This window comes from Phalacrocorax carbo, chromosome 10 (genome assembly GCF_963921805.1).
Source record: "Phalacrocorax carbo chromosome 10, bPhaCar2.1, whole genome shotgun sequence".
In the NCBI taxonomy this organism is placed as follows: Eukaryota; Metazoa; Chordata; class Aves; order Suliformes; family Phalacrocoracidae; genus Phalacrocorax; species Phalacrocorax carbo.
The window spans coordinates 4,588,374-4,602,357 of NC_087522.1; the positions used below are offsets into that span (position 1 = coordinate 4,588,374).

The 13,984-nt window shown below is 56.6% G+C and overlaps 1 protein-coding gene across 1 annotated transcript; it reads left to right on the forward strand.

The window, feature by feature from the left end:
• The first annotated feature begins 5,153 nt into the window (after positions 1-5,153).
• Positions 5,154-10,004, forward strand: ACTB (actin beta). The gene is made up of 6 exons (XM_064461531.1): positions 5,154-5,293; positions 6,730-6,858; positions 7,176-7,415; positions 7,935-8,373; positions 8,711-8,892; positions 9,263-10,004. The coding sequence occupies exons 2-6, from the start codon at positions 6,736-6,738 to the stop codon at positions 9,404-9,406; spliced, it is 1,128 nt and encodes a 375-aa protein (XP_064317601.1). The 5' UTR covers positions 5,154-5,293; positions 6,730-6,735; the 3' UTR covers positions 9,407-10,004.
• Positions 10,005-13,984: the final 3,980 nt, after the last annotated feature.

A 13,984-nucleotide genomic window follows, 5' to 3' on the forward strand; every position in this document is an offset into this window, starting at 1 on the left:
AGTGCCATTAACCCAGCAGAGATCAAAGTGAATTTCCTGGCATGCTTGGGTAGCCCAGGATCTGTTTCATTTCCTAGGTACGGTATGAGCGGAAAACTCCATCCAGCTGCCTCCCTGCCTTTATCGTCAGCAGTCGAGAAAAATCAATTCTCAAAGTAATTAAGAAGCAGTTGAAAATACACCATACGGCTCGGCACAGCACTGTGTAACATGTGTGGGAGCCTTTTGCCAGGCCACGTAACTGAAACCCAGGAGCATCCTTTGTGGAAAAGACCCCTCCGGGGCTGCATCACAGCAGAGGGGTCATTCAGTGGTGTTTGGGAGGTGATGTGGGTGGGGTGAGCAGGGCCAGAGGGCTGAGACTTGCAGAGAAAGTCCAGGGAGAATCAGCTTTTCTCTTCCCCTTCTGTTTTTAGCTGGAGGAAATATCCCCTGAAGCTGACGCCAGGTCTGGCCAGAGGGGCAGGGCTGCTCCGCACTCCCAGTCCCTGTGGGGAAGCTCTCTTCACTGGGGAAGAGGCCATTTTACCTGTCCCATCACTGTGGGAGAAGCAGACCCCAAATATGTGTGGGGTGGCTGGGAGGGCTGAGGTTGGGAGCCCGGCTAGCATCACCCCAGGGGTCTGACTGTGCCTTTGTAATCGTGCTGTGCTGGGGAATGACCTTGGGCCAAAAACAATTCAACGCTTGGGCCTCATTGGCTCTTTCTGTCAAGGTCAACCAAGACAGCACCAGCAGCACATTTAACCGGTGGGGGAAGGGAGGGCTTTGCTCTGCTCTGGCCAAGCCGGCTCAGCCCAGGGAGCCCACGGCTGCTGGGGGCCGGGATGGAGCCGGGCAGAGGATGCCCAGCCCCGGCACTGGCTGGTTCCCTGGCCAGTGTGGTGTCCAGCTGCTTCCCTGGCTGTCTGCGAGGCTGGGAGCAAAGCCCTGGCCTCCTGCTGCCTGCATGGGCTGGGGGACCCTGGGGCCAGCATCACGATCTGGAAATGTTGGCGCAGGGATCGGCCCGGGGGTACACAGGGAAGGGGCTGGGCAAGTACCAGGGGCGCAGAGAGATGGGGCTGGAGGCAGCGAGGACAGGCACGGCTGGGGAAATGGGGGGAAAAAAACCCTGCTCAGGGCTTCAGCCCCTCCAGCAAAGTCCTGTTATCAGGGATGGCAGGCTATAAACCAGGCACGTGTCCCCTTCTACTACCTCCACTACCTGGGCAGGGCTGTGCCCTTTCCAACACCTTTGGCAAAACCTGGCACAGGATGTCTATCGGCGGCCCGAAGATGGAAAGCGGTGAATTTATACAGTTTTCCAGCGTGATACAATATAATGATTTACCTCCATTGTGGATGGGGGAGATGCTCGATGCACCACAGACACAGCATATTGGGGGAGAACGATCCCTTGCACACGGAGGTCTGCAGAGGGAAAGGCTTTCATCTCTTTCTGCAAAAGGCACTGATAAATCAGAGAGAGCTTGAGGATCAATACAAAGGAGCAGGAACCTCGGGGAGGGACGTATGAGAGTGGGGAGTGATGCTTAAAGGGGGAGAGGAGAGTCTGTGGCTTGCTGGAGATGCGCTAGCGTCGGGGATGCAACGCAACGAGTCAGGAAAATGTCAGGGGCTGTTTTGCTTCAGGTTTTAACGCTGAACCTGCCGCTGTAAAGGGAGAGGTGGGGGCTGCAGTGAGGCCCCCAAACACCTCCAAATGGGGACATGGGCCTGGGGTTTCTGCTTAGATTTTACCTCCTGCAAATTCCTGTTGGAGTGGATGCTGCAAAGAGTGAATTGAAAAAGAGGAAGGTGCTGGGATGGTCCCCATGCCTGCAAAACAGGGGATGTGGCCGGCGGCTTTCCCTCTTCCCCTTGGGGAGTGGGAAGGGAGGGGAAAGGCAGTGCTCAAAAAAACCTCTCTGATTTTTGCAGGAGGGTGATTTAAAGCAACTGGTCTGGTTTTGGAAGTTTCCACCTTTTTTCTCATTGTCACTACCGCAAAAGAGAGAGAGAGTGGAGGCCCAAGCGCATGGTGAGGGCAGCGATGGAGGAGCTGAAGGGGATGTGCAGAAGTTCAAGCCAACCCCAAAAGCTGCTGGGATTATTCCCCCCCCCAGCTTTCCTCTCCTCAAATGAGCAGCAGATGCCGTCCTTACATGAGCAAAGGGCTTCTGCTCTAGGGGAAGGGCTGGAAGAAGCAAGGGAAAAGGAGAGCTCACATGTTGTCCCACAAGTGCAGAAATTAAAGCCCAGCCGTATCAGCCAGTGAAGGGCAGGAGGATCCTCCCTCGGATAGTTTTGTCCGGAGCCAGGGTGAGCCGAGCGCCAAGGACAAGCAGGGAGAACTGAAGCAAAACAGGGAAACTCAGGAGCCTGTGATGTCTGCCCAAGGGTAACACGACAGCCAGGGACCTCTTTGCTCGGTTCCTCTTCCTCTCCTCTTAGCTCTTGCAACACCCCAGGAGAGACAGGAGGAGAGCCCCAAGCCACGGCCAGCAGAGCCAGCTTGGTCTGTCACACCATGCATGGTCTGGGCGGTCGACATGGTGCATGGCTGGTGGCCTCGCTACCAAAGCATCTTCAGGCTGGGAGGAAGCGGTGGCGCCCGGCCGTGTGCTGTGGACCACATCCTGCTGTCCGCACCGAGGCCAAATCCCACCACCCCAAAAGCCAGGAGAGGAGACACGGGGCCAGCATTACTGCCTGCCGGATGCTGGCGGGTTGATTGCTTTCTGATTCAGTCCAATAATCACGAGACGCTAATTGCCCTGTAATTCCCCTCCCTGCCTAATGGGCTTGCCTTGCATCCATGGCTCCCCAGCCCCGCTCCACCCGACCGACTCACCAGGATGCAGCGGAGCAGAGCATCCCATCCCGGGGATGCAGGTCCCCGTCCAGCTGGCCACAACCCCCATGAGCCATGGTGGCCTCCCCACCCGCTCCTGACCTTCTGCTGACGTTCCCCATCCAAAACCCAGCACCCTGGTGCTCCGTAGGACTTTTTCCTCCCGCTGTTTTCTGCATACCCCTTATCAGCGCATTTGTAGATCACACTTTACACCCGCAAGGGCCACCAGCTGTACCTATGCCTTGTGGCTCCCCTTATTTGACGTATAATCTTCTAATTAATAATCAGCCTTTTCAAATTGGAGCGCAAACATTAATTAATTCCCTGTGAGGTAGGTAATTAACAGCGATGACTCCCATTTTACTGCAAGGGAAGCTGCGATACAGAGATCTTGCACGATCCACCCGAGGGAAACGATGGTGCAAAGGCAGCTCTGCTCCAACACGGCCCTGCAGAAAGCCCAGCTCGCCCGGGCTGGGTCTCCTTCCACTGAGGGCTTCCCATGGGGACAGTCCCCATGTGCTGGGGCATCTCTGCTCCATCACCATGGCCACCTCCAGCGCAGAAGGGATGGCATGGTCCCACAGCCCCTGGCAGGGCAAGTCCGTCACCATGGCCACCTCTGTGCCGTGAGGCATGGCCCTGCTGTGGTCTAGCAGAGCCCACAGGGCTCCCATCTCTCTTCCCCACGCCATCCCCACCAAAGCACCCATCTGGGAGCAGCTGTGGTGGCGGGCACTGGAGAACCTCTGCCAGATCCCAACAAGGTGCTCCTGAGGAAGGGGATGCCACCCCATGGAAAAGGGCAGCTCCTCCTGTCCCCATCCATCCTGGTGTCTCAGCTCCTCCCGCTGCCCCCCTCCCCAGGTAACTGCAAATCGCCATCTCAGCAGCAGATTCCTTCTGCTGTTCTCCTTTGTTTGTCCCACAGCAGGGAGCAACGCCGGACGGGATGAATAGCTCCTGGGTCCCCCCCTCGGCCAGACCCCAGGCTGGGGAGGGCAGCTGGCAGGTCGGGGAGGGAGCCCCATCCTCCAGGCCCCATCCTCATCCTCACCGCGATCTCCGCAGCTCCCCGGTGACAAAGAGCTTGCTGGCACGAGCTGCAAGACCCCAATGGCAGGTCCAGCTCCCCCAGCCCACCCCTGCGCTGCTGGACAAGGGGTGTCCTGTGCAGAACAGGCGTTTTTAGCTTTTTTTTTTTCCCCCAGATTTTATTTTTTTTCCCTGTCATTGCTTATTTCAAACCCTGAGATTAGACACACAGGGTCCCCACGCCAAAGTCTGTGTGCTTCCAACCGGCAACAGATTGCGAGTGGCTGCTGCTACTTTACTTACAGGGCTGCTTAATTAACTCGATCAATCAGCCCGCGTTTGCCCAACGCTCTGGAGACGCGAAGCCCTCTCGTCACCGCGGACGCTGCCTTTGCCTTTATTTCCAACCGGTATTTGATCGTAACAACCAAAGAGGGAATAGCAGAAAGGCAGGCCGGGCAGGAGCGGCTGCATCTCCCACTCCGGCGAGCTTTGGATCAAAGGGGACAGAAACAAGTATTGCCCAAATCGGACCAAATCGCTGCTCCCGCGGCGACCCCAGCCAGGCCGGGGCGGGCCGGGGACGAGGACCTGAGCCCCCCGGCTGGCTCCGCGCCCGAGTCGGGGCCGGGGGAGCGCCTCCTCTCAGGTGCCGCCACCGCGGGGACACGGCCTTAGCGGTGCGCGGAGGCGGCCGCGACGCCGCTCCCCGGGCAGGTTCAAGGGCCGAAGGCCTGGCGGCGGGCTGGCAGGGGCCGTGCCACCGCTGCCTGCTGACATCAGCAGCGGACTTGGCCCCGCAGCCAGGCCGGGACCCGCCGGGGGTGCCGGGGTTCGCCTGGGGGCGCAGCCCGCGGCACCCCCTCCGGCCCCGGGGCCGACGGGCCGGGGCCCCCCCCTCACCTGCGGGCTTTGTGTGAGGGCTGCGGCGGTACCACAGCAGGGGGGGACGGACGTCACCGCGAACCCCGGGGGGAACACGCACATGCACACACACACCGAGCACGGCGGCAACAAGCCCCTTCCTCAGCAAAGCAGCGTGAAACTGAGGGGGGGGGTTGCGCCCACAGCACCCCCCACCCCACCCCCACATTTGCTTCCCCCCCCCCCCAATATTTTTTCTCTTTGCAGGGCGGGGGGGGCGCTGCCGCGCGCGGCGGGCGGGGCGGGGCGGGGAGGCGTGGCGATTCGAGGCGGGGAGGTGCGGCGACAGCCAATCAGAACGGCGCGCTCCGAAAGTTTCCTTTTATGGCGAGGCGGCGGCGGTGGCGGCCCAATAAAAAGCGGGGCGGGCGGCGGGCGGGAGCCGCTGCGAGCTCTGCCTGCCTTCCGCGTGCGCGCGCCCCACTCCCGCCGCCGCCTCGCGCCGCCGCCGCCTCGCGCCGCCCGCCCCGGCTCCGACCGCGTAACTCCCCGAAGGTGAGCGGAACCGGGGGGAGGGGGGTGCTTCTCTTCGCCGTTAAATTGTTGCTATTATTAGTATGTAGTTAACTAAGCCTGTTAGAAGATGGACTGCACGTTCCCAGGGGCCAGCCTTTGTTTGCTTCGGCGGGGGGGGAAGCCCGGCCCGATGTGCCATATAATATTTTAGTGAAAAGAGGCGGTACTTTCACGCGGATTTCGGGGTGTTGGTTGCGTGTCTGTGTGGGGGTCAGCCCCCCCCTTCCCATTGCCGCCCGTGGGGTTAATCCGCCTCCTAAGAGGATTGCTGGCGGCTGTGGTGGAGCGGGCGCCTCGGCTATTGTGTCCCGGGGAGCGGCGGGGGGGTGTGAATGGGGCGCGGGGCTTTGTCTGCTCCTCCCCCAGCCGCTGCTGGGGGGGTTTGGGGGGCCCGCGGCGCGGCTGGGCCTGGGGGCGTTGTCCCCCGCTGGGGAGGGGCGCGGTCCGTCCCCTCCCGCCCCGGAGACGTGCAACCAGCTCCGGTGGCTTTTTCTTGCAGGGGAAGGGAGGCGGCACCCCCTCCCGAGGGCGAGGGAGCTGCATCGGAACAAAAGCTGCGTGCAAAGGGGTGGGGTGAGGGTAGGAGAAGCCCCCCCCCCAGTGTGCCCGGGCAGCAGCGGTGCCCTTCTGCAGGCAGGCTGCCCGCTGCGGGCAGCGACTACACTTCCCAGGCTGCCCCGTGCGGGGCTGGCACATGTGCCGGCAGCTGCTGCCCCCCCCTTGCTAGCGGATTAAACCGGTGCTGTCGTAGGTGCCGGAGCTGAGCTCGCCCTCCCTGGGGCGGGTGGCAATTGCATAAGACCCTGGCTTGAATCCCACCCGTGCTGCTGCTGTTTGATGGGGCAGAGCCCCGGTCACGCTTGGCTAGCGGGCTGGGCGAGGTGGCTACTGCTCGCCCCACTGCAGCTCCTGGCAGTGGCACTCTGAGGCTGCAGGAGCGCTTTCGGCGTGGCTCCGGCTCGCCGAGCTGCTCTGCACCGGGGCGAGCATCGTGCATGACCCGCAGGGGCCGCGCAGAGGTGCGGAGCCCGGCGAGGCGTCGAGCCCTGCTGGCTGGCACACGGCGGGGTGCTGGGGCGTGGCAGCCGGGGGAGTGGCTGTCAGCGTCCCCCCGAAAGCTGGCGGCGGGCGAGGCCGGTGAGGCGCGGCGTGCTCCATCCATTGCCTTTTATGGTAATAATGCGAGAGGGCGCAGGGACTTCCTTTGTCCCAAATCCGTGCAGCGCCGAAATCTGGAAGGCGTCGCACCCTCTAGCGGGCGCCGGGCGAAGCGGTGCTGCGCCGGCAGGAAGGAAATGGGTGGGGAAGGCCTTGGCGGCATTGCCTTCCCTTCCCCGCCTGCTGCTGCGGGGACGGGGCTCGGTGGCTGGTGCATGACCGGTGGTGCTCATGTCTCTTTCTCTCTTCTTCCACAGTCAGCCATGGATGATGATATTGCTGCGCTCGTCGTTGACAATGGTTCCGGTATGTGCAAGGCCGGTTTCGCTGGGGACGATGCCCCCCGTGCTGTCTTCCCATCCATCGTGGGTCGCCCCAGACATCAGGTAGGTGCCTCTTTTTGGACAAGAGAGAGGAGTTCTTGGTGGAAGTGGTTCCCCTAGGGGCACTGAGCTTCAAGAAGCGGTTTTATTTGGCATTATAACACAAGAGGTTTTTGTGCTGCAGCACAACTGGTGGGGAGTACAGCCTCCTGCAGAGCTTTTATGCAGTTTGTGTTGGAGCAGTTGGCTGAATGCCTTTCTTGATAGTGATGACAGCAGAGGGACAGTAATTGGAGACCAGGCTCGGGGGAAAATCAGGTTACCCACTGAGTGGGCCTTGCCCTTCAGCTGTGCTTACTGCCTTTTTTTTTGTTGTGCAGGGTGTGATGGTGGGTATGGGCCAGAAAGACAGCTATGTTGGTGATGAAGCCCAGAGCAAAAGAGGTATCCTGACCCTGAAGTACCCCATTGAACACGGTATTGTCACCAACTGGGATGACATGGAGAAGATCTGGCACCACACTTTCTACAACGAGCTGAGAGTAGCCCCTGAGGAGCACCCTGTGCTGCTCACAGAGGCTCCCCTGAACCCCAAAGCCAACAGAGAGAAGATGACACAGGTATGCAAAACTCTGGAGCTTTGGAGCTACAGCAGATGTTGCTGCAGGCCAGCTCTCCTTCTGTATTGTCCTCTCTCCTCCTTCACCACTATTCTCCCTTTTTGCCATCTTTACAGGGTTTTCCTTTCCTGACCTGAGTCTGCTCTTTGCTGGACCTTGACAGGTTTTGTTTGCTCTTCTAAGCTGGCTTTCTCTGAGACTGAACTAGCAACTTGTCTAACTGCTGTTTCTGACTAGACACACTAATCAATTTACCAACCTTGAGTGACTGTACTGTAGTTTACTTGGCATTTGTTTTGTTCCTTGCTGTGACATGTGGATGGGTCTGTGGTGGTTTCCCTGCTCTGGCTCTGACCTGGCAGGTGTGGGTGGAGACCAGGCAAGATAAGCATGGACTTTGAGGGGGATTGAAGTCTCTTACTAGAGGCAAAAGTAAAACCACTTGCATGGAGTTGGTGTAAACCTGTAGCAAGAACTAGTTTTTGTGCTGTTGACTCAACCTCTTCTTTCTCTCCCTAGATCATGTTCGAGACCTTCAACACCCCAGCCATGTATGTAGCCATCCAGGCTGTGTTGTCCCTGTATGCCTCTGGTCGTACCACTGGTATTGTGATGGACTCTGGTGATGGTGTTACCCACACTGTGCCCATCTATGAAGGTTATGCCCTTCCTCATGCCATCCTCCGTCTGGATCTGGCTGGCCGTGACCTGACGGACTACCTCATGAAGATCCTGACAGAGAGAGGCTACAGCTTCACCACCACAGCTGAGAGAGAAATCGTGCGTGACATCAAGGAGAAGCTGTGCTATGTTGCCCTGGATTTTGAGCAGGAGATGGCCACAGCTGCCTCTAGCTCTTCCCTGGAGAAGAGCTATGAACTCCCTGATGGCCAGGTCATCACCATTGGCAATGAGAGGTTCAGGTGCCCTGAGGCCCTCTTCCAGCCATCTTTCTTGGGTAAGTCCAACTCTTTTAGAATACCCTGTGTCCCCCTCGATGTTCCTGACTGTAAAGGGGCACCTGGAGACCATGGCAGCCAGTTACCATATTATTCTGGTCCACAGCAAGGTCTGTGCTGTCCCACCAGTTAGCCTTGCTTTCCACACAGCCTCTAAAGCTGCTTGTTTGAGGGACTTGGGACAGTGGGACAGGAGGCTGAGCCTGTCAGGGCCATGGTGTTGTAGTGCCTTCCCAGTGAAGGGGCTTCTGGTCTCTTGGCTGCCCATAGTAGCTCCTCAGGCTTCCTCGGCTGTGTCTGAGCCCTGGCTGACTTGAGACGGCTTCTTCCTCACAGGTATGGAGTCCTGTGGTATCCATGAAACTACCTTCAACTCTATCATGAAGTGCGATGTGGATATCCGTAAGGACCTGTATGCCAACACAGTGCTGTCTGGTGGTACCACAATGTACCCTGGCATTGCTGACAGGATGCAGAAGGAGATCACAGCTCTGGCACCCAGCACAATGAAAATCAAGGTAGGATGGAGTCGGGGGAACCTCTCAGCATCCCTGTTAATGCTGAAATGCAGAGCGTGTAGAGGGAGGGGAAGCTAAACTACTAGAGAAGATAGAAACCGTACTGCTATGTCTGGTGCAGCCTTAATGGCCTTGCTCTGGACAAGGCTGCACCCACCCAACTGTATGAATAATGGGATTAGCGTAAATACAGGCCGCAAAGGCGGGAGGAAGGTGGGTGTGTGAGGCTGTGTCTTAAGCCTGTTTGGTCTTCATGGTATCTATGCCAAGGCTAGATATGGGAATTAGGCAGCTCCGTCTTGCAGGGCCATGCGTGGGCAGGGAGCGTATTGACACTGTGCATCTGACTGATTCCTCCTCTTCCCTGCAGATCATTGCCCCACCTGAGCGCAAGTACTCTGTCTGGATCGGAGGCTCCATCCTGGCCTCCCTGTCCACCTTCCAGCAGATGTGGATCAGCAAGCAGGAGTACGATGAATCCGGACCCTCCATTGTCCACCGCAAATGCTTCTAAACCGGACTGTTACCAACACCCACACCCTTGTGATGAAATGAAAACCCATAATGCGCATAAAACAGAAGAGATTGGCATGGCTTTACTTGTTTTTTTTTGGCGCTTGACTCAGGATTAAAAAACTGGAATGGTGAAGGTGTCAGCAGCGGTCTTAAAATTAAACATGTTGGAGTGAACGCCCCCAAAGTTCTACAATGCATCTGAGGACTTTGATTGTACATTTGTTTGTTTTTTTAATAGTCATTCCAAATATTGTTATAATGCATTGTTACAGGAAGTTACTCGCCTCTGTGAAGGCAGCAGCCCAGCTCGGAGGGAGCCAATGCCAGTTACTGGTGTTATTATCTAACTGCTTGTCTGTAAATTATGTAACCCAACAAGTGTCTTTTTGTATTTTTCCGCCTTAAAAACAAAACACACTTGATCCTTTATCTCTTTGATTTGTCAAGCAAGCGGGCTGTATTTCCCCAGTGATAGATGTGAATGAAGGCTTTACAGTTCCCCTGCAGGGTCTAGGAGAAGCGGTGCCAGTATGTGGGGAGGGAGGGGCTACCTGTACACTGACTTCAGATCAGTTCAAATAAAAGTGCACACCATAGAGGCTTGACTGGTGTTGATCATTTTCTTCTGTGCCTTTTCTTGACTGTAGCTCTGTGCTCTGATCTAGCTGTGCCAGGCTGTGTGGGTCAGCTATCTGATGGGGGGTGGATGCTGGTGCTGCAGGCTGGCTGGTGTGCAAGCTGCATGGCTTGTGGTGATACAGTGGGGAAAAGCTGATCCTGCCAAGCCTGCAGCTCTCCAGGGCTGCTGTGAGCTGTGGAGCTCTCCAGATACTGCAGTGTGTGAGCTGCTGGAAGAGCTGTGCTCTGAAATGCTGCTCTGGGTGTCTCCTTAGCAGTGTGATACAACTAGCAAACTGGGTGGTGATGCCGTGAACATTGTGCTGAAGCAGTTGGCTTCTCCCTTAGCCAAGGCTCCTTGGCCAGCCTGCAGCCCTGCATGGCCCATGGGCCAGTGTCCCCTCTTCTACCTGCACCAGGTGCCTGAACTTGTCTGGTCTGGTCCTGGTTTGCCCTGGGAAGGGAGGCCTGGGTTCAGCTTGCTGGGTGGAGCAGCTTTCCAAAGGCAGGAGAAAGTCTTGTGAAGTGGAAAAAACTTGACTTCAGAGAGCAGGGCCACTGGGATGTTACACATGGCTGGGGTGGGGCTGAGAAAAGGGTGTAGGGAGAGAGGAAGCTCTTGCATGGTGAGTGACACCTACAGCTCCAGGACTTGCTGTGGGCAGTGCAGATACCTGCCTGTAGCCCAGCCTCTGCCAGGAAGGAGGCTTGCACAGCTTCTTGGTTCTCTCCCTATCTTCTGGGCTTCTGAATCTTCTGTGAAGCTTAGCCTATTTTGATGAAGTTCTCCAGCTTCGTGAAAAGGAGCAGCCACAGCGGGGACCCTCACAAAGCCATGCTGGGAGCTGAGATCTTGTCAGACACAAGCAAAGCCTGTGGGCCCTGGGAACTGGAGCCAGCTGTGGAAGGAAGGAGACAGACAGGACCAGGCTGCCAGGTCAGCAATCAGGGAGAGCAAAACTAGGTGACACTGTTGCCAACTCAGGCAGACCAGACCTTGGAGCCTAGCTCACAGGTGTGCTGACTTCCCAAGGCTCCTCCAACCTGCCTGTCTTTGAAGAGCTAATGGCTGTGATTGTGTCATGCTTGCAGCAGATGAAAGGCAGGGAACAGGCTCCAGTGGCTCTTTAATCCTCTGCCTGGCCTGATCCTGCCCCGGCATCATGCTGTATTCAGGGTGGACCTGCTGGTTTCTGCCCTTCATCTCCCCAGCCTCCCTCCTGGCTGCCCCGGGTGCAGTAGGAGCTTGGCAGGGCTGTAGACACTGGGCTGGGCAGACGAGTTACTGGAAGCACCAGTTTGTAACAGAGGAGGTGAAACAGGTTGGAGCAAGGCCCAAACTGGGCTTATAACCTGAGGTTTTGGGGAAATGGGGTGAGGAGGAGGCAATGTCAGGGAGGGAGCTGGTGGGAGCGGGGCAGGAAAAAGGCCAGAAGGCAAGAAGACATGATGGCAGTAGGGAAATGAGGTGCCTTTCTTCAGCCCTCCCTGAAATGGTCACTGATCGCTGTGGAAAAATATGTTGAGACACAAAGAACAGAAGAGATGGTGGTGGCAGTGTGGGAGAAACCACAGAGCAGCAAAACGCTGGGGGCCAAGAGCAGCTCAGGTGGGGCAAAGTGCAGACCCAGGCAGAGGGCAAGCGATGGGCTGCTGCAGAGCCACTGGGCGTGGGGAAGCCAGGCTGGTTTTCATGCTCCACAGCGTAGCAGGCAAAGCTTTCTATTAGTTCACACTTTGCAGGGTGGTTTTTCTCCTTTCTTCCTATTTCACTTGCTGTTCCAGGCAACCAGCCCTCCCAGTAAAATGAGGCTGAGCCTTTCACAGCCCTTCCTGATGCCTCTCCAGCGCAAGGCCACGGTGTGCACAGCTACTCTGTAGGCTACTCCAGCAAGGCTCGGTTTATTCCTCCTCTGGGCCATTACATGCTGAAGAAAAGAATGTGGTGCCGGGCAGGGAAGCCTGCGAGCATTACTCACTGCTCCCAACTCTGGTAAGCAGGGGGGAGCCCGCAGTGATTTCCCCTCAGGAACGCCAGGCGCTGGAAGAGGGGGGATTTTTTTTTCTAACCGCAGTTTCTCTGTCATTGCGTTTCAGAGGGCTCGGTTTGCCCCTCACTGTTTCACAGAAGTGGGGGAATGCCGAGGGGCCTGTCACAGGGAGGGCGGGAGAGGAGATGTTTTAGCCGTGTTCTGGCTCTTAAAGCCACCAGCCATGGGCAAGACTCAAAGGAGAAGACGTGTAGGAAATAAGCAGTCTCCTGGCTACCTCCGCCTCCTCTCCAGCACACAAATAGCTAGGGCTTGTGGGGGGACCAGGAGGTTTAAAGCGGCCACCCATGGGCCAGGCTTAGCGTGTCCCCCTGTCTGGCTCAGCAGCAGTGATGGACCAGGATTTCTCAGGCTGCAGAAATGGTGGGACTCAGCCGCAGAGCCTTGCAAGCCACCCAGCACTTTCTCACCTCCCTTTAGCTGCCCGGGAGGAGCTGGCTCAGCTAAAGGGAGCTGAGCAAACATGTTTTACTCCCTTTCTTTTTCCAGAGCTCCCAACTTTCACTCCTGCTGGAGACAGTCACTGGCACTTCACCTGCAATTAGCTGGTGACCTGGAAAGTCACCTTGCTGAGCCGCTTATGGAATCAAGCCACCACCAGGAATTAGTGATGTCCTTGGCAAAGGAGACGGTTGCAGCTCTCGGGATTTAGCCTTGAACGGCCTCATTGTCTTTAGCTGTGTTAGGGAGTGTTGACCAGAAACGGTCCTCAGCTAGGGGGGCCCTGTTCTCTCGTTAGCAACCATGTGCTGCTTCGGGAGAGGTGCCAGCTGGCTGTCTGCAAAAGTCCCAGGAAATCCCAGAGCATTCAAACAAAACTGTCCCCCTTGCAGAAGTCCCTTCTGAGGGTGCAAAGCATCAGCTTCAGAAAATGGGTTTTCCGAAGTATGACTTCAGGGATGGGACTGGGTATTGATGGTGCTTGGGGCAGGAGGAGACCTGGTCTTTGAAGTTGGTCTTTGCAGGACTGCTGACCTGGAGCCTGCCCTGACTTGTATTATACCTATCTGTAATCTCCTTTAGCAGGCCTTACTGTACTAAACTGTATCAAGGATTGAAAATCACTCACAGCAGCAGAGCTAGCAGTTCATACAAGCTTACCAAGTGCTCTGGCCACTGTAGTCCAGCTGGGCTTTAGTCATGCTGACAAAAAGATGAGATGTCCAGATTGTATCAGTCTTAAGAAGCAACAGAGGAGACAGATGACCCAAGACTTTCCAGAGGGAAAACCATAAAATCCCCAGGTGAGTCTGGCCTTGAACTTGATGCCAGCATTAATTTGTTTGTTTGCCCTCCTGGACTGGGACAGCATAGTATGTTCCTGCCTTCTTTGGGCTAAGAAAACTGTGTGTTAGTTGCAAGACAATCGAAGTCTGCCCTGAGATGGCCCAGCCCTGAACTGAACCCATCTTCACGGAAGGCTCCCAAGTGCCCACACTGAGAAGAGTGTTCCTGAGGCGAGGTACAGCGGGGAGGGTTTCTCCTCTCACTGTCTGGCCACCTCCCAGCAACTATCAAGAGAAATGCCAGAGTTCAGCATAGCTGTTAGTTTCCTTCCTATTTTACCGCCCATCTGAGGTCCTGCTGCTGCTTTTGTATTCAACCTCCATGTCTTATCTACACTGCCACATTACTCATTTATTTGGTGGATCATAAGTCCAAGTGCAGCTCCTCTTACAAACTGCTGTGAGCCTGGTTTCTCCTTGGGAGGTTCTTGTACCTATCTCTGTTCCCAGCTCTTATTTGGGTTGTCAACTGCTGTCTGGTCCATGTACACCTAAGGGCTGGAGGGAACCCATGGCTAGTCCTAACACAGGCTGCTCCAGCGCTGATCTGACTCTCTGGGCAGGGCTTTTACTCTGCTTATGGGCCCTGCTGATGATTATATTTACTATTTGCATTGGAAA

Bases quoted from the DNA above. Each gene is read 5' to 3' on its own strand.
- ACTB (XM_064461531.1), top strand. From the start codon at position 6,736: ATGGATGATGATATTGCTGCGCTCGTCGTTGACAATGGTTCCGGTATG. The intron at 6,859-7,175 runs GTAGGTGCCTCT...TTTGTTGTGCAG, and splicing joins TGGGTCGCCCCAGACATCAG to GGTGTGATGGTGGGTATGGG. The intron at 8,893-9,262 runs GTAGGATGGAGT...TCTTCCCTGCAG, and splicing joins CCAGCACAATGAAAATCAAG to ATCATTGCCCCACCTGAGCG.